We start from the raw sequence: 18725 nt of genomic DNA on the forward strand, positions 1-18725 counted from the left end.
TTTGTTTCCGCAGGAATGTCATGGACATAAAGAAAGATCCACAACTTCCCTAAATCACCTATTGCACCCAACAAGTTCAAAGTGACAATGGTAAACCCGAGAAGAAGGGAAACAAAACAAGGAGAGGTAAGGGTCCCACGTCGAACCCCAGGCTGCAACAGAACCAGGCAGGGACAAGGCCTAAAAGCTGTAGATAGAGATAAAAATAGAGAACTGGTAAGTATATGGAAAGAGTCACCTAATTCTTATTTCTCTCTAAAGATGCAATTTCATACCTTAGAGTTTCCCTCCTTCTAAAACATTCAAATGATTGAGTTTAACAGGCATATGTCTGAGTCTGGAGGAAAAAACAAGAAACTACTTAGTAGGAAGGAGACCAACATAAATGGAAGGAAACAGTAAAAAATACCCATACTAATGAACCCACCTTGTTGCAAGACTCCTGTATGTGTGATAAATTCCCAAAGAAATGTTTTCTACTGGCCTAACCAAAAAGTGTAACCTTCATTGAGGTATAAATAGCTAATGTCCCTTTTTTCTTCTGTCTTTGTAACATATGTTTATCCAGACTGAAGGAGAGGAAGTCCACAGGTCCTGGAGCACTAGATCAGATAAGTATGCATAGGGGCACCAAAAGAAATTATAGTAAATTTCAGCGCAATGCGCTGTTACCGATAGCACAGTAATACAGCTTTTCTCTTATTTCTTTTTTCCTTTGTAGGCACCGCGTAGATGAAGAAAACGGATTACAACGACAAAGGAGGAACACGGAACGAAATTATCAAGAAGAAGGTCCGGGCAGAGGAGCAATGCCACTACGGAGCTGGACACGGTGAGGAACCCGACACCCAGGAATTGATGCAGAGAACCAGAAGGTAAGTCACAAACTCCTGCAAGCTAGAACGTGAGGCGTTACTGCTCAGGAGTGGCTGCGCTTTGGCCCGTCTGGTCGGCCACTGTGCATGCGTGCTCCCGTGCAGAGGCCGTTTTCCTAGTTCGTTGAACCGCCAGAGACCGGCAATTGCGACAGTCAAGGCCAGACCGGTTGGTATTGCCAATGGTTGTTTAAAAATACTGCACATATCACTAAAAATAACAATATCTCACAGTACAGCCAAGAATGGCACAGTGCTGTCCAATATACAGCGCTTAATTTGAGCCGGTAGATTTCGGTGCTCAGCCGTGGTATTTAATTGTCAACACCAGCTTTATGATAGTCTGCCAAATAGTGACACTGTTTGTCTGATTTATAGATGGGCACAACAGTTGTTTGTTAGTTCAGTATACCTTAAAAATGACTAATACCTGCCTCCCAAGCCATTGTTATACTTTTGGGGCACTGGAATAGTCTGAATTGTCACACATGGAGGAGTGTGATGGTTAGTAGTTGTGTTGGTACTGTTACTGGCAGCACTGGCAAAGGCAATGGTTGGTGCGAGCTGCCGTGGTCTTCTGACAAGGGCCCCAGAACTTATATTTTCACAAATTAAGCACTATCAGAGTGCTGCATAATATAGTGTAGGCCTAAGTATCACTTGCTGCTGGCTCATTACCACACATCGCTACACAGGACAATGAGCTCAGTGGAAAGAGAACAAGAGAGACAGAGCACTGAGTGATGGTAGTCACTTTATGAATTCAAAAATTTGAAATAAGCTCGTAAAATCTTTGTAAGTTCCAGTTAAATGAAATTTACACAATTTTTTCACAATTATGCATTTGCTTAATAATGGCACATGAGAGTTTTGATTGCACATTAAATGGCCAACTGAGACTTTTTCTACTCAAATCACTTCCAGTATATTGCCGACATTTGATATGTGAAGTGTGCACTTGTGTGAAAAAAATCACACAAGTTACCGGTAAATCACATTTCTCTCTAAAAGAGTACCTTTGTGATTTCTATGGAACTACGTGAAACTACTCAAACTAAAGTCAACTATGCACACCCTTAGTATGCGATTCTGTTGTTCCAGGATACTGCATTGCCACTTTTTATGCAGCATGACAGCGTTCGCTCTGACTTATGCGTTCCTGCATGCCTGAAACTGCTGACCATTCCAGTGTTCTCATTTGTATCACTGTACACTCTGCCCCAGTGATAATATTTGACCCATGGGGAGGGGGTGTCTATGAGTGTATGTCATTGTCTCCAGCCATGCCTGGAATGACTCACCTCTTCCACATACTGGAAAGCTGGGATTTGTCCATTGTGTGCGGTGTCTGAGTCCGCTGACATTGAGGCAGTATTTGTCACACAGTAATAGTAAGTAACATTTTGGACCGATTACACTGTAGCTTGATGTAAGGAAGCCATAGAGCTTCATATGCACACTGAATTGTACTTTACATAAGATAACATGTACTTACAAGGCGCACGTTCATTCCGGTGGTAATTTGGCACTGAATAACAGATGGTTATTGGTAAATTGTATCTACCTGGAATGGGTGAAAGGCGGAGTGGAGAGGCCAGATTAGTACACGGAGCCACCAGACCCAGCTTTCTAGAAACAAATGGTAAATTGCAATTCTCCTATTAACATGACTAGAGAATCTGGATTTCATTAAAGAGACGGAGGCGGACATTATGCATTTATCCTTTAATGCAGACCCAAGCAGCCGCTTACATCACAATAGATAAAGTTCTAAAACAGAATAAAGGCAACACATAAAGTCCATGAGACAGTAATAATCAGCCTCTTTTAAATGGACAAGAGAACAGTCCAAAAAACGAAGAACTTGAAAATGTAGAGTCCAAGATAATCTTCAGATGTAGAACAAATGAAGAAAGTGAAGGATGCCATTGATGACGAAAAGGATGACGAAAAGGAATCCATTGATGATAATGACAAAGATCCAGCGATCAAGGATTATCTGAAAAGAGAAGGAAATTAGATCGCGAAAAATATTTTGCAAATCAAATTTTTTTAGCATAAAACTGTAAAACAATGCATTGCAATGAAATGTTATAAAGAACAATGTTAATGAAACAACATCACCACCAGAGGGTGGGAGGGAGGGATAATGTCAGCCTCCCTGTCTTTAATGAAATCCAGATTCTCTAGTCATGTTAATTTGAGCATCGCAATTTCATTACAAGACCGGAGGCTACATTATGCAAGTTGGTAGCTTTCTAAAACAACATCAAATTTAACACCAAACATATTGTAAGAACGTCTTGAAATTTCTAGAGCTCTGATGTCAGAAGCTCTTCTGCAAGAGATTAGGCACAAAACAGTGGCTAATTTATTAGAAAGGTTCTTTCTATTAAGAAGCGAATTAGAAGGCCAATTATTGAAGAGGTCGAGAACAAGTTTGACATCCCAAAGAGTCTCATATCTGGCCTTAGGAGGTCTCCTCAGGCGGATACTTTTCATGACTCCACAGATAATAACATTTTTACCAATAGTCTTACCGTTGATGAGGGTATGACAGGCAGAAATAGCAGATCTATAGCAGTTAATAGATCTATAACTAAGTCCCCTCTCAAATTGCTCGACCAGGAAGTTGACTATGTCAACAATAGGGGCCTCCAAGGAATCCAGGTTCCTTTCCAAGCACCAACGTACCCATATTTTCCAGCTATTATTGTATGTGTAGTGTGGACCAGGTGCCCTGAGAAGGTTTGAAGCCGTCTCCGAAAGGCCCGAGATTTCATTAGATCTCCTGACACTTTCCAGGCAAGAAGGGATAAACTCCCGTTCAGAATTAGGAGGTGAATTCGACCGTCTACGTCAGTGAGAAGATCCCCCAGGGAAGGAATCAAGAAGGGGAGACTGCAAGTCAGTTCTAGAATGGTCGGGAACCAAGCTTGAGAAGTCCAGAAAGGAGTTATCAAAATGAGGCAAGATTGTTCTTGTCTCACTTTCTGCAGGACCCTCTGAATCATGGCAAGGGGAGGGAAGGCATATCCCCGGATCTCTTTCCAAGATTGCAGGAAGGCATTGACTGCCAGAGCACCCGGGTCGGGCATCCAGCTGAAGTATTTCTCGATTTGGAATGTCAATCTGCTTGCGAACAAATCTACGTCTAGAGGACCCCAGATCTCGTTCAGGGAGTTGAATACGGAAACATTTAGTTTCCAATCGCTGTAATCCATGCGGAACCTCGCGTTCCAATCCGCAGAGAAGTTCGCTTCCCACGGAAGATATTCTGCTTTGAGGGATATCTTGTGCTCCAGACAAAACATCCAAAGCTTCTTGGCTAGGCTTGATAAATCCGCGGACTTCGTGCCGCCCAGACGGTTGATATAAGCCACAGCTGACATATTGTCCATTTTCAGAACGACGGACCTCCCCTGAAGGGAGTGTTTGAAACTCATAAGAGCATAGAGTCCGGCAGTCAATTCTAGGAAGTTTATGTGGCAAAGAGATCCCTCTCGAGACAACAGACCACCAGTGTTTTGATTGAACAAACAAGCTCCCCAGCCATGAAGGTTCGCATTCGATTCCAAAACAAACTCTGGTTTTGGGCCAAAGATTGCTTTGCCATTCCACGCTTCTAGATTGTTTAGCCACCAATTCAATTCTGAGCGGGCTTCTGGATCCTAACAAATCCTGTCTCCGTACCACAGTCCGGATCTCAGGGCTCTTGCTTTGATTCTCTGAAGAGCCCGATAATTGAGGGGTCCAGGAAATATGGCTTGGATGGAAGACGATAGAAGGCCTAGGAGTCTGGCAAATTCTCTTAGGGAAAGGTCTTGATGTTTCAAAACATATCTTATTTCCTTTTTAATTTTTGAAATTTTCTTTGAAGGGAGGAGGAGAAGACAACGTAATGTGTCTACTGTGAACCCCAAAAACTCCATGGACAATGTGGGAATCAAAGAAGACTTCTCTTTGTTTATGATGAATCCCAGATTTTCCAGAAGATTCATCGTGAAGTTCAGATCTTGAACTAGTAGATGAGGATCGTGGGACAAAATAAGAAGGATGTTGTCGAGGTAAATGATCAGACAAACTCCTCTTAATAATATTTCATCTTGATAAGATACAACAGCCCTCATAACTTTGGTGAAGCACCAAGAGGCGGATGAAAGACCGAAGGGAAGTGCTTGAAATTGGTATAAGTGATTTTTCCAAAGGAACTGAAGAAGGGTTGATGGACCTTGGCCATGGGGATAGTAAAGTAGGCATTTTTCAGGTCTAGTTTGACTACCCAATCTTTTTCTAGTAGTAAATCCCTGAGACGATGGATGCCTTTTATTTTGAAATGTCTGTAAGTCAGGAACTTGTTCAGGTCTCGCAAGTTGACGAAGGGTCTCCAACCTTTGTCCTTTTTTTCTACTAAAAAAAGGTTGCTTATGAACTCCAATTGATCGATTGGGACCTCTACAACTGCACCTTTCTGAATCATGGAGGAGATCTCCTCCTCTATAATCTTTTGTTGGTCCAGTCATGTGAATTTCCCTCGGAAAAGAAGTTTGAATGGGTGTATGTGTGAAGTCTATCATGAAACCCTTCACCTTGTTTAAAACCCAAGAGTCTTGAGTAATTAATTTCCAATTCACTAAAAAATGTTTGAGTCTTCCGCCCACCTTTAGGGGGGGAAGAAGGAGAAGGAAGAACACTCACCTGAGGGTGTGTTGGAATTGCCTGTTCCGCGTGATCTATAATCTCTGCCTCTGCCTTGGGCTTTACCTCTTTGTTGGTAGAAAGGTTGGGTATTAAACTGCTGTTGTTATCCCCTGCCATAGCCACGGCCTCTCGAATATGGCCTCTGATTGTAGCGGCCGGAAGACGGTTCAGTCTTCCAGCCCTCCCAAAAAGGTTGTTGTTAAAAAGTTTGCGCATATTTTGTTACACTTTATCCAGTGCAGTAAACGTGGAAACGTATTTCCCAAGAGATTTAATAGGATCTTCTCCAAATAGCAGACCTTTGGGATTCTTGGAGGGTTCCTTATAGGCCAAATTTCTTAATTTGGTGTTTATCCTCTCAAGAAAAATTCTACGTCTCTCCGAATTAATGCTAGCATTAGCATTTCCCAGGAGGATAATTGCCCTCTGGCTCCATTCTCTAACCATTTCGGTATCTAGTTGAGTACCGTTGATGTGGGATTCCTCGGCCGAGTCCAGGATCCTAGCCAGAGGACCCAGAACATCCAGGAGACGATCCTGGCATCCTTTGAAAGACTTCTCCACTCCTTTTCTTGGGTCACGCCCAAGTTTAAATAAAAATGTGATGAGTTCTGGGTCCAAATTGAGCGTATAACATACTTTGTCTTCCAAGGAAGGCCTCGAGCACTCAGCTCTACATTTTGTGTTCCTCTGTCAAGGAGGTTTCTGAGCCACTTCTTGATAAACTTGGATACATGTTCTTGTGGTACACAGTCCGAGCTCCTGGGATGTTTCAAATTTTGTGGAAAAAGCATTTCCTTCCCCAATGGGTCAAGGATTGCACTCTTAGATGAGGAAGGGAATTCATCGAAACCTTCTTCATTATCATTGAGATCAAAGATGTATTCGTTCATAAATTCAGAGGAATCAATTGACTCGCCATCCTCCATATTAAATGTTGTGCCGCCAAGGGCACCCTTGGCGTTTAAGGCGCGAAGGCCTCCATTGTTAGACGAGGTGCCAAGACCTCCATTGCTTGTCGAGGTGCCAAGACCTCCCAAATGGTTGCTCTCCACGTGTTTACTCTTTTTTAATTTCTTTCTCCTTGAACCTCCACTAAAGTGGGGGTGTGATGTCCTCTAATGGGAGTGGACATTTAGATGCCAATAGTTCAGAAAAGCTTCCCATCATGCAGGACTTAACCTCCATGTGGAGCATTGCTTTAAAGGACCCTTTGTCCAGACCTGGGGTAGGGCAGAGTCCCCATCGGAATCTGATTCGGACATGATAAGAGCAATTAAAAATGCATAATTAGCAAGGGTTAGAAACTGTTAAAAAAGGGTTAATATCAGGCAAGTAATAAAATGCATCCTGGTAATGTCAGGAAAATAATAATAATAACAATAATAAGAGGTCTGCTGCTAATATTAGGAAAATAACATATGACCTCTACGTAATGTTGTGCAAGTAATATATAACAAGTAGTATATGCCATCTTCAACACTCGGTATTAGAAAAAAAGGATAAAGTTAGCTTGCAGTTAAACTCTAGTTTCTAGAACTTGCTCGTAAAAGTTATCATAATAAAGTTATTTCCCCCCCTTTTTTTTAACTTGCGGTTAAACGTCGGAAAAAGCGTTCATGCAGCCGTCTCCGGGGAAATAAACGGCTTAAAAAAACAAATGTAAGCGCTCGTGCACTTCATCTCCATGGTAACCCCCTTTGCCTTGAGGCCGATTGCGTACGCGACCAGCTGGTGGCCGGAGGGAAGAGAAAAGGCCTCAGGCAACGGGAGGACGCTGTGCTCCCGTTGCTAAGGTGCCTTACTCAGTTTTCACAAACGCGCCCGCTGAACGGAGACAGAGGCGAGGGGGCTAAAGAAATGCAAATTCAGAGCGGAAGCGGGTGAATGGGAAAGCGCTTAAAAGCGCACAGAGTTAGGGGCGATGGCATAAAATTAAAATCGGCACATGAACGAGGTTAAACAGGCACATTTTAACGTTTATGGAAAAATAAAGGGAAATAAATGTCACGCGAATAAGTCAGTACTTATAGCAGAAAAAAACAATAGTATTAAGATATAAAGACACACTCAAACAGGAAAGGGTGAAACTCGAATATCTCCATAAATTGGAGATTGGTAGGGAGGGGGGTGTGGAAAGTGTGGGGTAAAGGCCAGGCTACAGACACACCCTGAAAAGCAATAATGTTAAAAACAGTCTAAAAACAGTTGAACAAGCTTAAAGTAAGAGAGGTAAAAGCAACTTATCTGTTTGGAACCGCATTTAAAAGAGGCTGATTATTACTATCTCATGGACTTTATGTGTTGCCTTTATCCTGTTTTAGAACTTTATCTATAATGATGTAAGCGGCTGCTTGGGTCTGCATTAAAGGATAAATGCATAATGTAGCCTCCGGTCTTCTAATGAAATTGTGTTTCAGCTAACAACTTTGGTGGCAGCTGATGAATCTTCAAGAAATTTGGTTTTGCTGGGCATGCTCAACTCCGCTTTATATTACACATTCTGTGCAAATTTGTCAAGGAGGGCACAACGTTATTGGGAAGTTCCGAAAGAAGAATTTAAATTTCATATCCCATGGAATTGCTTTTTCTCTCTACTTTACCCGGAATAGATCCTACTTGGTGTAAATCTGTACAACAACTTTTGAAATACTGTGTTATAAAATGAATCAGGTGGAATTCGAAGTGTTACTCTTCTGGACATTTGGTTCATTATTCGTCAGACAGCCTGCGGATAGACACCATTCAAGAACACTTTTCTTATTTTAAAAGGCCCTCATTCGCCCAGGAGTGGACTCTCGGTTGGTTAGGGTCCAAGGGCTCGATCAGCCAGATAGACTGCCATCACAAATAAATTACTTTACTCAAATTAGTGCATTTGCTTGGTTTGGTGTAAATATAATTTAGTAGTTTTAGAGAAAATATGTTGTGCAGGCTTTGATGGTTTAAATGGTAGCAGTATTTTGACTTCTAGCATGCAAACTGTTCGAAAACCACGTTTCCTCACCATTCATGGATCCAAATATTTAAAAAGCGGTACCCGTCTGGACAAGAGAGTTATTTCCTAATGTCTAGTTTGGGTCTATAAACCCAAAGCCAAGGTCACAAACGTGAAAGATCTGATTGGTTGTCTGCAGCAGAATTATTGCTGTTGCGACCATCATTAAATTGACACTGAGCACAGCAGCCCCCCTCATCCTGGAAAAAACAAAAAGGTCTCAAAAGGTGGCAAGGAGCTCAGGCAGTAAGTCCCCATGCCTGTAGGAAATGGAGGAGGCTACAGGAATCTGAAGTAACCCTATGCAGTGTATGCGGGTCAACCTTAGTACTTTGGCTGACTGCAGTAGTTTATTGTTGGTTTATACCAACAGTAAATCTTTAGCATAAAATACAGAGTGGCTGTACAATATACAGTGTGTTTTTTAAAGATCTGTGGAATCCGCAAGTTTACATCAGAGCTTGCAGATTCATCAATGTAGGTTTTGATTTTGCGCCCTGAAGTTAACAGGCAGGCTTGATGAAAAGCCCACAAGCTTATATTGTACAAAAAACAAAATAAATAGTTTGAGACGTGCATTGCTCCTTAAATCAACAGGATCGGACAAAAATTATAAAGGAGCGAATTCCCAGTCCAGATCTTACCTCTTCCACCTGACAGATCTTCAAGTGAACTTTAACCCATTTACAGATTTACAGATAAGACATTTAAATTGCAGAGAATTTTGTAAGCTACATAAATAAAACAAAACACATTGAAATAACCGAATAATATGTATTTACGTCACCGTTTTGATCCAGATAGTTTCACCGGTTAGTCAACACCAGAAACTACTTGAAAATATATGCATGATTCACAAATAGCGTACCATCAGAAGCGCCGTCTTGCCATGCATTTTGTTTTGGTCTTTGGGACTGGAGTTCATCTAGAAAAACCTTCAAAAAGGGACCAGAGAAAAAACATTAAAGCAATAAATCAAGAACGACTGACGTCACATAGAAACATTAAGAATCTTCTGAAACACAGTGGACAGATTTTAATCCCCCTGGTATATAGTAATTTTTCCACATTGGCTCATTTTTTATTAGGATTTTATGAATATACAAAGAGAAGAAAATAGACACATGAAAGCCTAAGAAATCAAGGGCCCCATGCATCAAACTAAATACCGGTCGCAAACGAGCAGATTCTCAGAATCCGCCCCTTTGCCACCGGTATTTTTGCATTTGGGATGCATCATCCCAAATGCACAAATCGCAATTTAAGGAATCTCTAAATCGCGATTCCTTAAATTGAGATTGCATTTAAGGAATCCCAAATTGAGATTCCTTAAATGCAATGCATGAAAGTTAAAAAATTAGAGATTTCGCTAATAGGAGTAGCAAATTACCATGAAGTTGAACTTCATTATAATTTGCAAAAACTTTGAAAAATGCACTTTTGTGCATTTTTCAAAGTTTCATGTTGCATACCCACATGCCCTTAGGGCATGTGTTTGTGTGCAACATATGTGCAGAGATCAATTTCAGGGGTGCAACAGGGTGTCATTTTGACACCCTTGAAATTACATGAGCAATTTGCGAGTACCAACTGGTACTCGCAAATTGCTCATGCAATCTCCAATTCATTCCTATGGGCCTGTAGGCCCATAGGAATGAACGGGACAGCATTCCTTAATTGCGACTAGCAATTTGCGAGTAGCAATTAAGGAATGTTTAGTAATCACTATTTTTATAGCGATTCCTACATGCATAGGCTTTTGCGATTCCTAAATAGCGATTCCTTAAAAATCGCTATTTAGGAATCGCAAAAGCCTACGTTGATGCATGTGCCAGCAAGTGTTGTGTTACTCAGCAATGCCTGGTTGGATACTTGGTAACCATGTTCTGGGTTACTTTGCAACATCGTTCTGAATTACTTTGAGACTCAGTCAAAGCTAAACAAAGCCCACAAAAGCATTTATACAGGTTTTTCTACTTTCATAAATCCTGGCAAGCTCGCTGAAAATTCTTGAGTAGTGTTTCTATTTGCCCACCTTCAGCCACCAAATACTGTTGGATCAACTAGAACTTGCAAAAGTGATTACGACCAGATGTACTTGCAGACCAACCGCTTCAGTTCTCTTCTGTTCTCACTACAGTCCCAACACTGTGCCACACATAAAAAAACCTTTAAGTGGTCGCAAATGGGCCAATTCGCAGAAATGGCCCGAATGCAAATGCAAAAAGGCACTTTCAAATGTACAAAGCCCTTATTGCGATTTGGTAACCTATTACCGAATCACAATTTGGGTTTGGGAATCCGTATTTGGAAGGGGCGTGCTTAGGGCGTCCCTTCCAAATACGGATTCGCATTTGTAAGTAAGAATGTTTTGCTCCCAAAATGAGGTGGGAAAACATTTGCACTTTACAACCAACTCAAAGCTGGTGGTAAGCCATTCGCAAATGGGAATGGGTGTGCCTTTGGGACCCCTTCCTTTGGAGAATGACATTTTTTTTTTTTTAAAGAGCAGGCAGTGGTCCCGGATCACTGTCTATTCTTAAAAAGATTAAACAAAAGGTATAGGGCCAGATGTATGATTCATGTTTGCATGCGCAAACGGGTTAGTGACCCGTTTGCGCATGCAAAAACTAATAGGGCCATGTACAAACTCTATTTAGTGAGTAGCAATTAGGAAGGGGCGTTCCAAGGTCGTCCTTTCCTAATTGCAACTCGCTACCCTATGTAAGAATGTTTTGCGCAATTGCGGTCGCAAAATAAGCGCAATTTACCGCCCTCTTCAAGAGGGTGGTAATGCACTCACAAATGGGAAGGGGTCCCCGATATTTTTTAGGCGCAGGCAGTGGTTCCAGGTACCACTACCTGCCCTTAAAAACTTTAACAAAAAAGTTTCATTTATTTTTAAAATGCATCTCATTTTTCTTTACGGAAAATGGGCTGCAAAAAAAACCTAAAACCTGCTTTATTGAAAAGCAGTCCCAGATATGGAGGTCTACTGAGCCCAGCAGGCCACCATACCTGGGAGGGCCAGCCATTCCTAAAGGGGTCGCAAATTGTTAGTGCCTCATGAATATTGATGAGGCATGCAATTTGTGACCCCCTTGGGAATCACAAACAGTGTCTCTGACACTGTTGCACATGGATTTAGCGACTCATAATTTAGCGCATTTTGCGAGACACTAAATGTCCCGGTCGTACATCTGGCCCTTAATTGTTTTCTTTTTAAATGCATCTTGTTTTCCTTTAAGGAACATTACTGCATTTAAAAAAAGAAAACCTGCTTTACTGAAAAGCAGTCCCAGTCATGGAGGTCTGCTGAGCCCAGCAGGACACCATACCTGGGAGGGCCACCCATTCCTAGTGGGGTTGCAAATTGCAAGTGCCTCATGAATATTGATGAGCATTGCAATTTGTGACCCCCTTGGGAATCGCAAACAGTGTCTCTGACACTGTTGTACATGGCATTTAGCGACTCACAATTGAGCGCAATTTGCGAGTCGTTAAATGCCCCGGTCGTCCATCTGCCCCTTAATTTTTTTCTTTTTAAATGCATCCTGTTTCCTTTTAGAAAATCAGGCTGCGTTTAAAAAAAGAAGATTGATTTATTTAAAAAGCTATCACTGACATGGTGGTCTACTGACCCCAGCAGGCCAACATCCCTGTGAATTGTGCGATTTCCAATGGGTCCCAAACTGAACGCTACCTCATTAATACTCATGAGGTAGGTCTTTCTGAGACCCAGATGGGAATCGCATAAAGTGTAAAACACACTTTCATACATTAGTGTTTGCATTTACCAAATAATGAATCACAAAAATTCTCTATTTGGTAATTGCTAACACTAAGGGGGTCATTAGGATGGTGGGCGGATTGCCACCGCCGGTCCAATGGTGGCGATACACCCGCCAACCCAACCTGATTTACCCCCGCCATATTATTATGGCGGCGGTTTCGCAGCAGACGGAAAGTGTGTCGGCCGCTCTTCCGCCGGTCGTCAATCGTTATGATTGCCAGCCGGGCCGATTTGGCCACTACTATGGTGGCAGTGCCTACCAGGCACCGCCATCCATATTAGGATGTGTGCGGAAACTGGCCTTTCCAGGGCAGCGATGCCGCCATGGAAAGACTGTCAGGGAATTGCAATGGGGCCCGTCCCGGGCCACGGGGTGGGTGCACTTGGTGGGTGCACTTGGGGGGTATCCAAAGTACCCCTCTCCATTCCCATGCACCGTGCGGTGCTTGCCACGTTGTGCATGGGACTGCATGACATGACACTTTGGCATTGGGGCTGGTGCTGCTTACAGCAAGACCCGCTGCAATGTCAACAATGCGGAATGGGACCGCCAGGGTGGTGGTTGCATCCTAATTAGCTCCGCGAGGATGATGTGGCACTTAGACTTTTAAAACTCAGTAAAGACTTAAAAAACGGGCTTTTCCTCTCCTCTTTCACATAATAGGCAAAGAGGTAGGGATATCTCTTTATGTTATCAATGGTATTTTTCTAGTGCTATGACAACTACAGGAGCACATCTACAATGTAAATAAAATCGAAACTGTAATATAAGGTCACAAATACTGGCACAAACGGCACACCAAATTTCTGAAACCAGTCTGTAATTTCCTGATGCGATCTTGGTGTTAACAGGTCATGATGAAAAAATGCTCTTTCACGGTAAGCTGTTGAACAGACTACCTCATGAATATTTAATGAGGCTGATCGCTATTTGTGATGCCCTGCGAGCTCCTACCAATGTAGGAACGATAATTAGCAAGGGACTATAGCCTCCATACCCAAGTTTGGATTTCCAAATGGGAACATTTGTTTAGGTCTTTCCTACCAGATATCAAAATATCTCTGGTTGGAAAATACCTATTGTGGGGTTTCCAAAAACATACAGTAGGTTTACAGCCCGCCCAATGCTAACCACCAGTTGGCTTTATTTTTCCTTTCATTTTCTTGCTTCGTAATCAATGGCTTTCTTTGTCCATCTTGTCCCATCCTGTGTTATCTCTCCCCTGGAGCACAGACTCTTTACCATTGTTTGTCTTGGCTGACTTGTATCATTCCACAGGTCATGTTTAGCGAACTCATTTTGTCTTTTGCATACGCACTCCATGAGAGTGTATGTGTTTCTCAACACTTCCCCTTGTGTGCACCTTCCAGCACCAAATATCCATACTCCAGCACTCCATTACATGATTCATCTCAGAACGGTAAGTAGATTAAAAAAAATATGCATTAGAGTCATTTTGTATTCGTGCGCAATCATAATAAAGCATTTGTACGCATACGTCATCAAGCACGCGCAGGTCTAAAAAATTGTTGTACAGCAGTGCCAAAAGACATTGACAAAGTCAATTCTTGTTTTTAAAGTAGCTAGTATCCCTAAAAGGAAAAGGTGGTGCAGTAAAAACAAATTTGCGGATTGAGAAGACATTAGAGGGTCCTTTTGACCAGTGACTATACCCCAAACATGCTGCGGGCCACTCAACACAGTTCCCAAAAAGGGAATCTGTCCCACAGAGACAGCTGCCCATTTGAGATATCTTATTGCGAATTGAAAATAGGAGGGGCCACCTATTTTACACCTCCTTCTAACTGCAAGTTATTAAGAGTCACACAACCTCTTTTGCAATTCAGAAAAGCTTTACTGAATCCAGTATATTGTATAAAAAAATAATAGTTGCAAACCCTGTGTTCTTTGTTAATTGCAGGATTTGTGACCTCAAAATGTTTTTCTACATCAAGCTATTAATTTTTAACTACGTACTGTGCGTGGATTTATATTGAATGGTTCGAAAATGATTTAACCGTAAAAATATTTTTTGCAAGTAGTTTAAGGAATTACAACAAGGCCTTTAGAACAACTCACTTACTGTAATGGATTTTGTACTGGTAGTCCTATATACTCTTTATTGAGGTTTTGGCGGCAAGATAATTTTGCACAGACACACTAGCTTAAAAAACAAGGTTGGATAGCTCAACGATTCGCGGAGCCAGTTCTAACCATGCTCAAGAGCTTCCTTATCCATTTTTTTAGGAAGAAGACAGTCAGAATTCACCCAGAAAAATAGAAGAGTATGCTGGTGAGACATCCATAGAAAGCAAAAGCTCAGACTAGCAGTTCAGGAGTCACTAGGTAAGCAGCTTGCACTTATTGGTACATCACGCTCCTCTTTCTCTAGACTCCCAAATTGATTATTAAGCATTTCCTACTGACTGAAAGGTGGATAAAGCACCATTAGAGACAAAAAGTAACCTTGGGCAATAGAAAACAAGGGAAAGGAATATAATAATGGGAAATAATTAAACTAGTCACAGCTGCTTACTGTCAATATCTCAACATCACGATAAGTGACTACCATAATAACACTAGAGATCTAGGGCCAGATGTACCAAAGATCTGTGACTTACAAATCGATCGCAAACTGGTTGACGAATGAAAAAAGGGTCGTACGCCATATATGAAAGCCATTCACAAACCAAAATTAGCGGTGTGACCAATTTGCGACTCGGAAATTTTACTGAAAAGGAAATAGCGAGTCGGTATTAGGGAATCGTTAATACCGACTTGCAAACGGGAAGGGCGAGTGAGTTGCAAATAGTCGCTATTTGGCCCGTTTGCGCATGCAATTTACTACCAACTCAACCCAGGTGCAAAATGAGTGCAAACTATAAAAGGGGAAACATCCTAAACAACTAAGTCTAAATCACGACTTACCTGAACAACGAAGTCAGAACATTGAGGAATTCCGAACAACGAATTCCTGAACCACGACGTTCTTAAACACGACTCATACCTTCCTGTGAAAGTAGAGGCGAAACTTAAATAAAAAAAAAACTACCGGAATCGGTCAAGAATAGACACAGTGATGCGTTTATTCAGGAGATGGGGAAATATTGTAGAACAGTGGCAGAAAGAGGCAGGGTATTGGACTAAGACATGGACGTAGCAACAGCTGCAGTTCATAAGCCCCCTCCTTCATAGTTTTCATGTGTGACCTAGCCTTCGAGGGTGTATGTATGTTCCTTTAAAGAACTGATTACCGTTCTACGTGCCAGGTCGATATGAGGTAGGGTGACATGAATGGATCGTCTTGAATTTATGTCTTCTTGTTAACGGCATCATTTCCTCCTTCTTGAAAATGTATACAAGCTGTGTTGACAACTCACAGAATTCTTTCATTCTTTGTTCATTGGTAAACCATGCGGTTTTTTTATGCCTTTCATTTGTAGTTGCCCTTGTTTACATGTCCCTCACGCAGTGTCCACGTGACAACCTGCTCCTCATTTAATCATTCTTGTAGACCCAGTATTTTAATATTCGAGACATCTGCTGAGCATTGCTTTACATTACTGTGGTGAGCTGCTCAGCTGAAGAGTGCTAAATTCACAAGGTGGTACACCTTTAAACAACGGTGACTGCTGTGACACAACTGAGGAGCTGAATTGTAGCAGTGCGAGCTTGTCTTTTTATGTGAACCCTAGTGAGGAGGCACCCTATTGCCTCCTGGTAAACCCACATAGAAACATACCAAGAATAAAATATCAATGAAATGGATAAACAGCAATTTAAAAAATATTTTGTAGAAGTAATGGTATTACAATAGAGCCATCTATTGGCCAGTCACAAGGTGGTTTTTATTTCGTGGTTTAGGAAGTCGTAGTAAAAAAAGTAGTGGTTTAGCATTGCTCGTTGTTTAGCTTTCGTGGTTCAGGAAGTTGTGGTTTAGCCAGTAGTTGTTTAGTCATACATCCCTATAAAAGCAGTCCCAGAATGCACAACGGCTGTCCACATTGGCTGGCTGTATGTGATAGCAAGGTGGATGCACATACTATCTGCTCTGCAGAGGAGAAGGCGGAGACAAGAAAGGATATTCAGAGTCAGGCTGACCATTTTTGACCAAAGATGAAGAGATATATGACAAATAGAGGTTAAGTAACACTGTCATTTAGGATTTAATTGCCTCTTAAAACCACACCTAGAAACAGTGCTCTGCGCAGCAATTCCATCCCCACCCATGTACATCATGTTTTGTGCTTGTTACACCTATTAGCAAACACAACAAGATGATGGACAGAGTGCTGACATTTTTAAACCACTCATCTCTTGTCAAGTGATCTGGGTTTAATCCATCGTTATTTTGCTCACTATGCCACCCCAGTTTGGACCCAGACATATGCAAATCAGTCTTGACCCTGCTCCTCATGGGAACAGTCCGGCTCGAACTGCCAGGCCTCCTTGGTCCAGAAACAAGCATCCTGGGACTGGTTTCGAGGTATGGTTTCGAGGTATCACCCCTCATCAGCCAAGATAGCTTGCACCCAGTGGCACACCTATTAGCCGCTGGTAGTTAACAGGATGTGGTAATTTTTGCAGATGGGGTGTCACAAAGTGCGCTTTCGCATTTCTTCCACTCATGTCTCGATGCCATGCTTCTCAATATCCACTACCACATATATGTGCCCAGGAATGAGGAGGAAATGTGGATTACCAAATTGCAATTTTACCGTTCAACTAAATTTCCCCAGGTCATAGGGTGTATAGATGGTTCATGTGCCCATATGTCCCGCATCCCACCTTGAAAACCTCTTTAGGAACCAGAAAAACATGAATTTCCTTAATATACGAGTGGTTTGCAATGCACAGAACATAAATACTGGCAATGTATCACAATATCTAGGGAGATGCTGGTAAACAGCGAGCATCACTGCCGCGAGGGGAACAGCCACTATTCTCTACACTTACCTGCTTTGAAGGGAATGGTAACAGCATGCACCACTGCCCTGAGGGGAACCGCCATCACTCTCAACACCTACCTGCCTACACCTCCCAGCATTCCTGTGCTGGCGCCTGCCGTGACGCTGCCTCCCACGCCCGGAGGCGCGATAAGAGCCCAGCCGACATTCTGCAGCGCAGTGGGTGGTCTCTTAATCTGGGTTAAAAACACAAGCCTGCAAAATCAAGGTCCTACACCTTGGCTCAGAGGAAATTATTTGGCTGGAACTATCTTTTGGCAAGGGGAATGTGCAAGTTAGATTATTTAACATCTATAACCGGTTTAATAGTCCCCACAGACCATCTGGGACAATAAAAACGCTAACCAATTACCTTGCCTAAGCCATGGGGAACTACCAACTGATAATTGCTGGTGACTTTAACACAACTTTTGAACCCGTCGATTATATATAGAATCTGATCTCAGACGGGGACAAAGCCAGGCGGATTGCTAAACTCCAGATACCACCCATCAAGAAATGTACTAGGGTGGGGCAACAGGTTTTATCATTCACTATTGCATTTGAGGTCAGAGCCTGAAACGGCTGGACAGACTCTGACAAAGGAGCATGCCACACATTTAAGGTGTGGCATCCAAGATCCGGATTGACTATATTCTTGTAGATCTTGAACTGTGGTCCAGTAAAGATTTGGCTGAACTAACTCGGGAAGATAGTGACCATAATGCTCTGGCTCTCTCGCTGACTGGTTTAGCTTTATTGTACGGGCACCCTAGGTCTGAGGGCACCCCGGTTATAACTAGTAACAATAGAAGAGTCACATTTCCCCTGATATTAGCTGATCCAGCTGTACTTTCTAAAATATATTCAGAGGTATAGCAGAATCTTTTAGATCTGAGTATCTCTACCACTGGGCCAGATGATATTATGACCATATTTTTGAAATTGACCACAAACAGTACACCTCTTTTTTTATAAACAATGCAAACGACCAAAGCAGAAAACAGCTCCTTGGTTTAATAATGCTTGTAAAAAAGCCAAGGATGACTTGATTCACGCGGTGAAACTAAAATCTCCCATAGACGTAAAAAATATCAGGAAGTTATACAAACTGGCACAAAACAAGGCAAAAAGGGAATGGGAGTCTGATAATTTGAGTATGCTTCTAGAGGCCTTGAAGCAAAAGAACAGTCACCTCTTTTGGCACCTTTTGTCAAAAGAGTCACCAAATCTGGAAATAGAAACAGACTATAGCCTTATAGCCCGCCGTAGAGGGCTATACCGGCTATTAAAAGCCCTCTCCAGCGTTAAAGGCCCCGAGCCGAAGGCGAGGGCCTTTCACAAGGGAGAGGGACTTTAATAGCCCGTATAGCCCAACTACGAGGGGTATAAGGCTATTAGAACATTCTGC

General features: G+C 42.2%; 1 protein-coding gene across 1 annotated transcript in view; it reads right to left on the minus strand.

Moving 5' to 3' along the window:
• The window catches only part of PARP9 (poly(ADP-ribose) polymerase family member 9), a 614444-nt gene that overhangs the window by 239900 nt on the left and 355819 nt on the right, over positions 1–18725 (minus strand). Inside the window, exon 6 of the mRNA XM_086957420.1 lies at positions 9443–9509. Within this exon, the coding sequence (XP_086813546.1) occupies positions 9443–9509 (67 nt within the window). The remainder of the gene's footprint in view (positions 1–9442; positions 9510–18725) is intronic.

This window comes from Lissotriton vulgaris, chromosome 2_1 (genome assembly GCF_964263255.1).
Source record: "Lissotriton vulgaris chromosome 2_1, aLisVul1.2, whole genome shotgun sequence".
NCBI lineage: Eukaryota > Metazoa > Chordata > Amphibia > Caudata > Salamandridae > Lissotriton > Lissotriton vulgaris.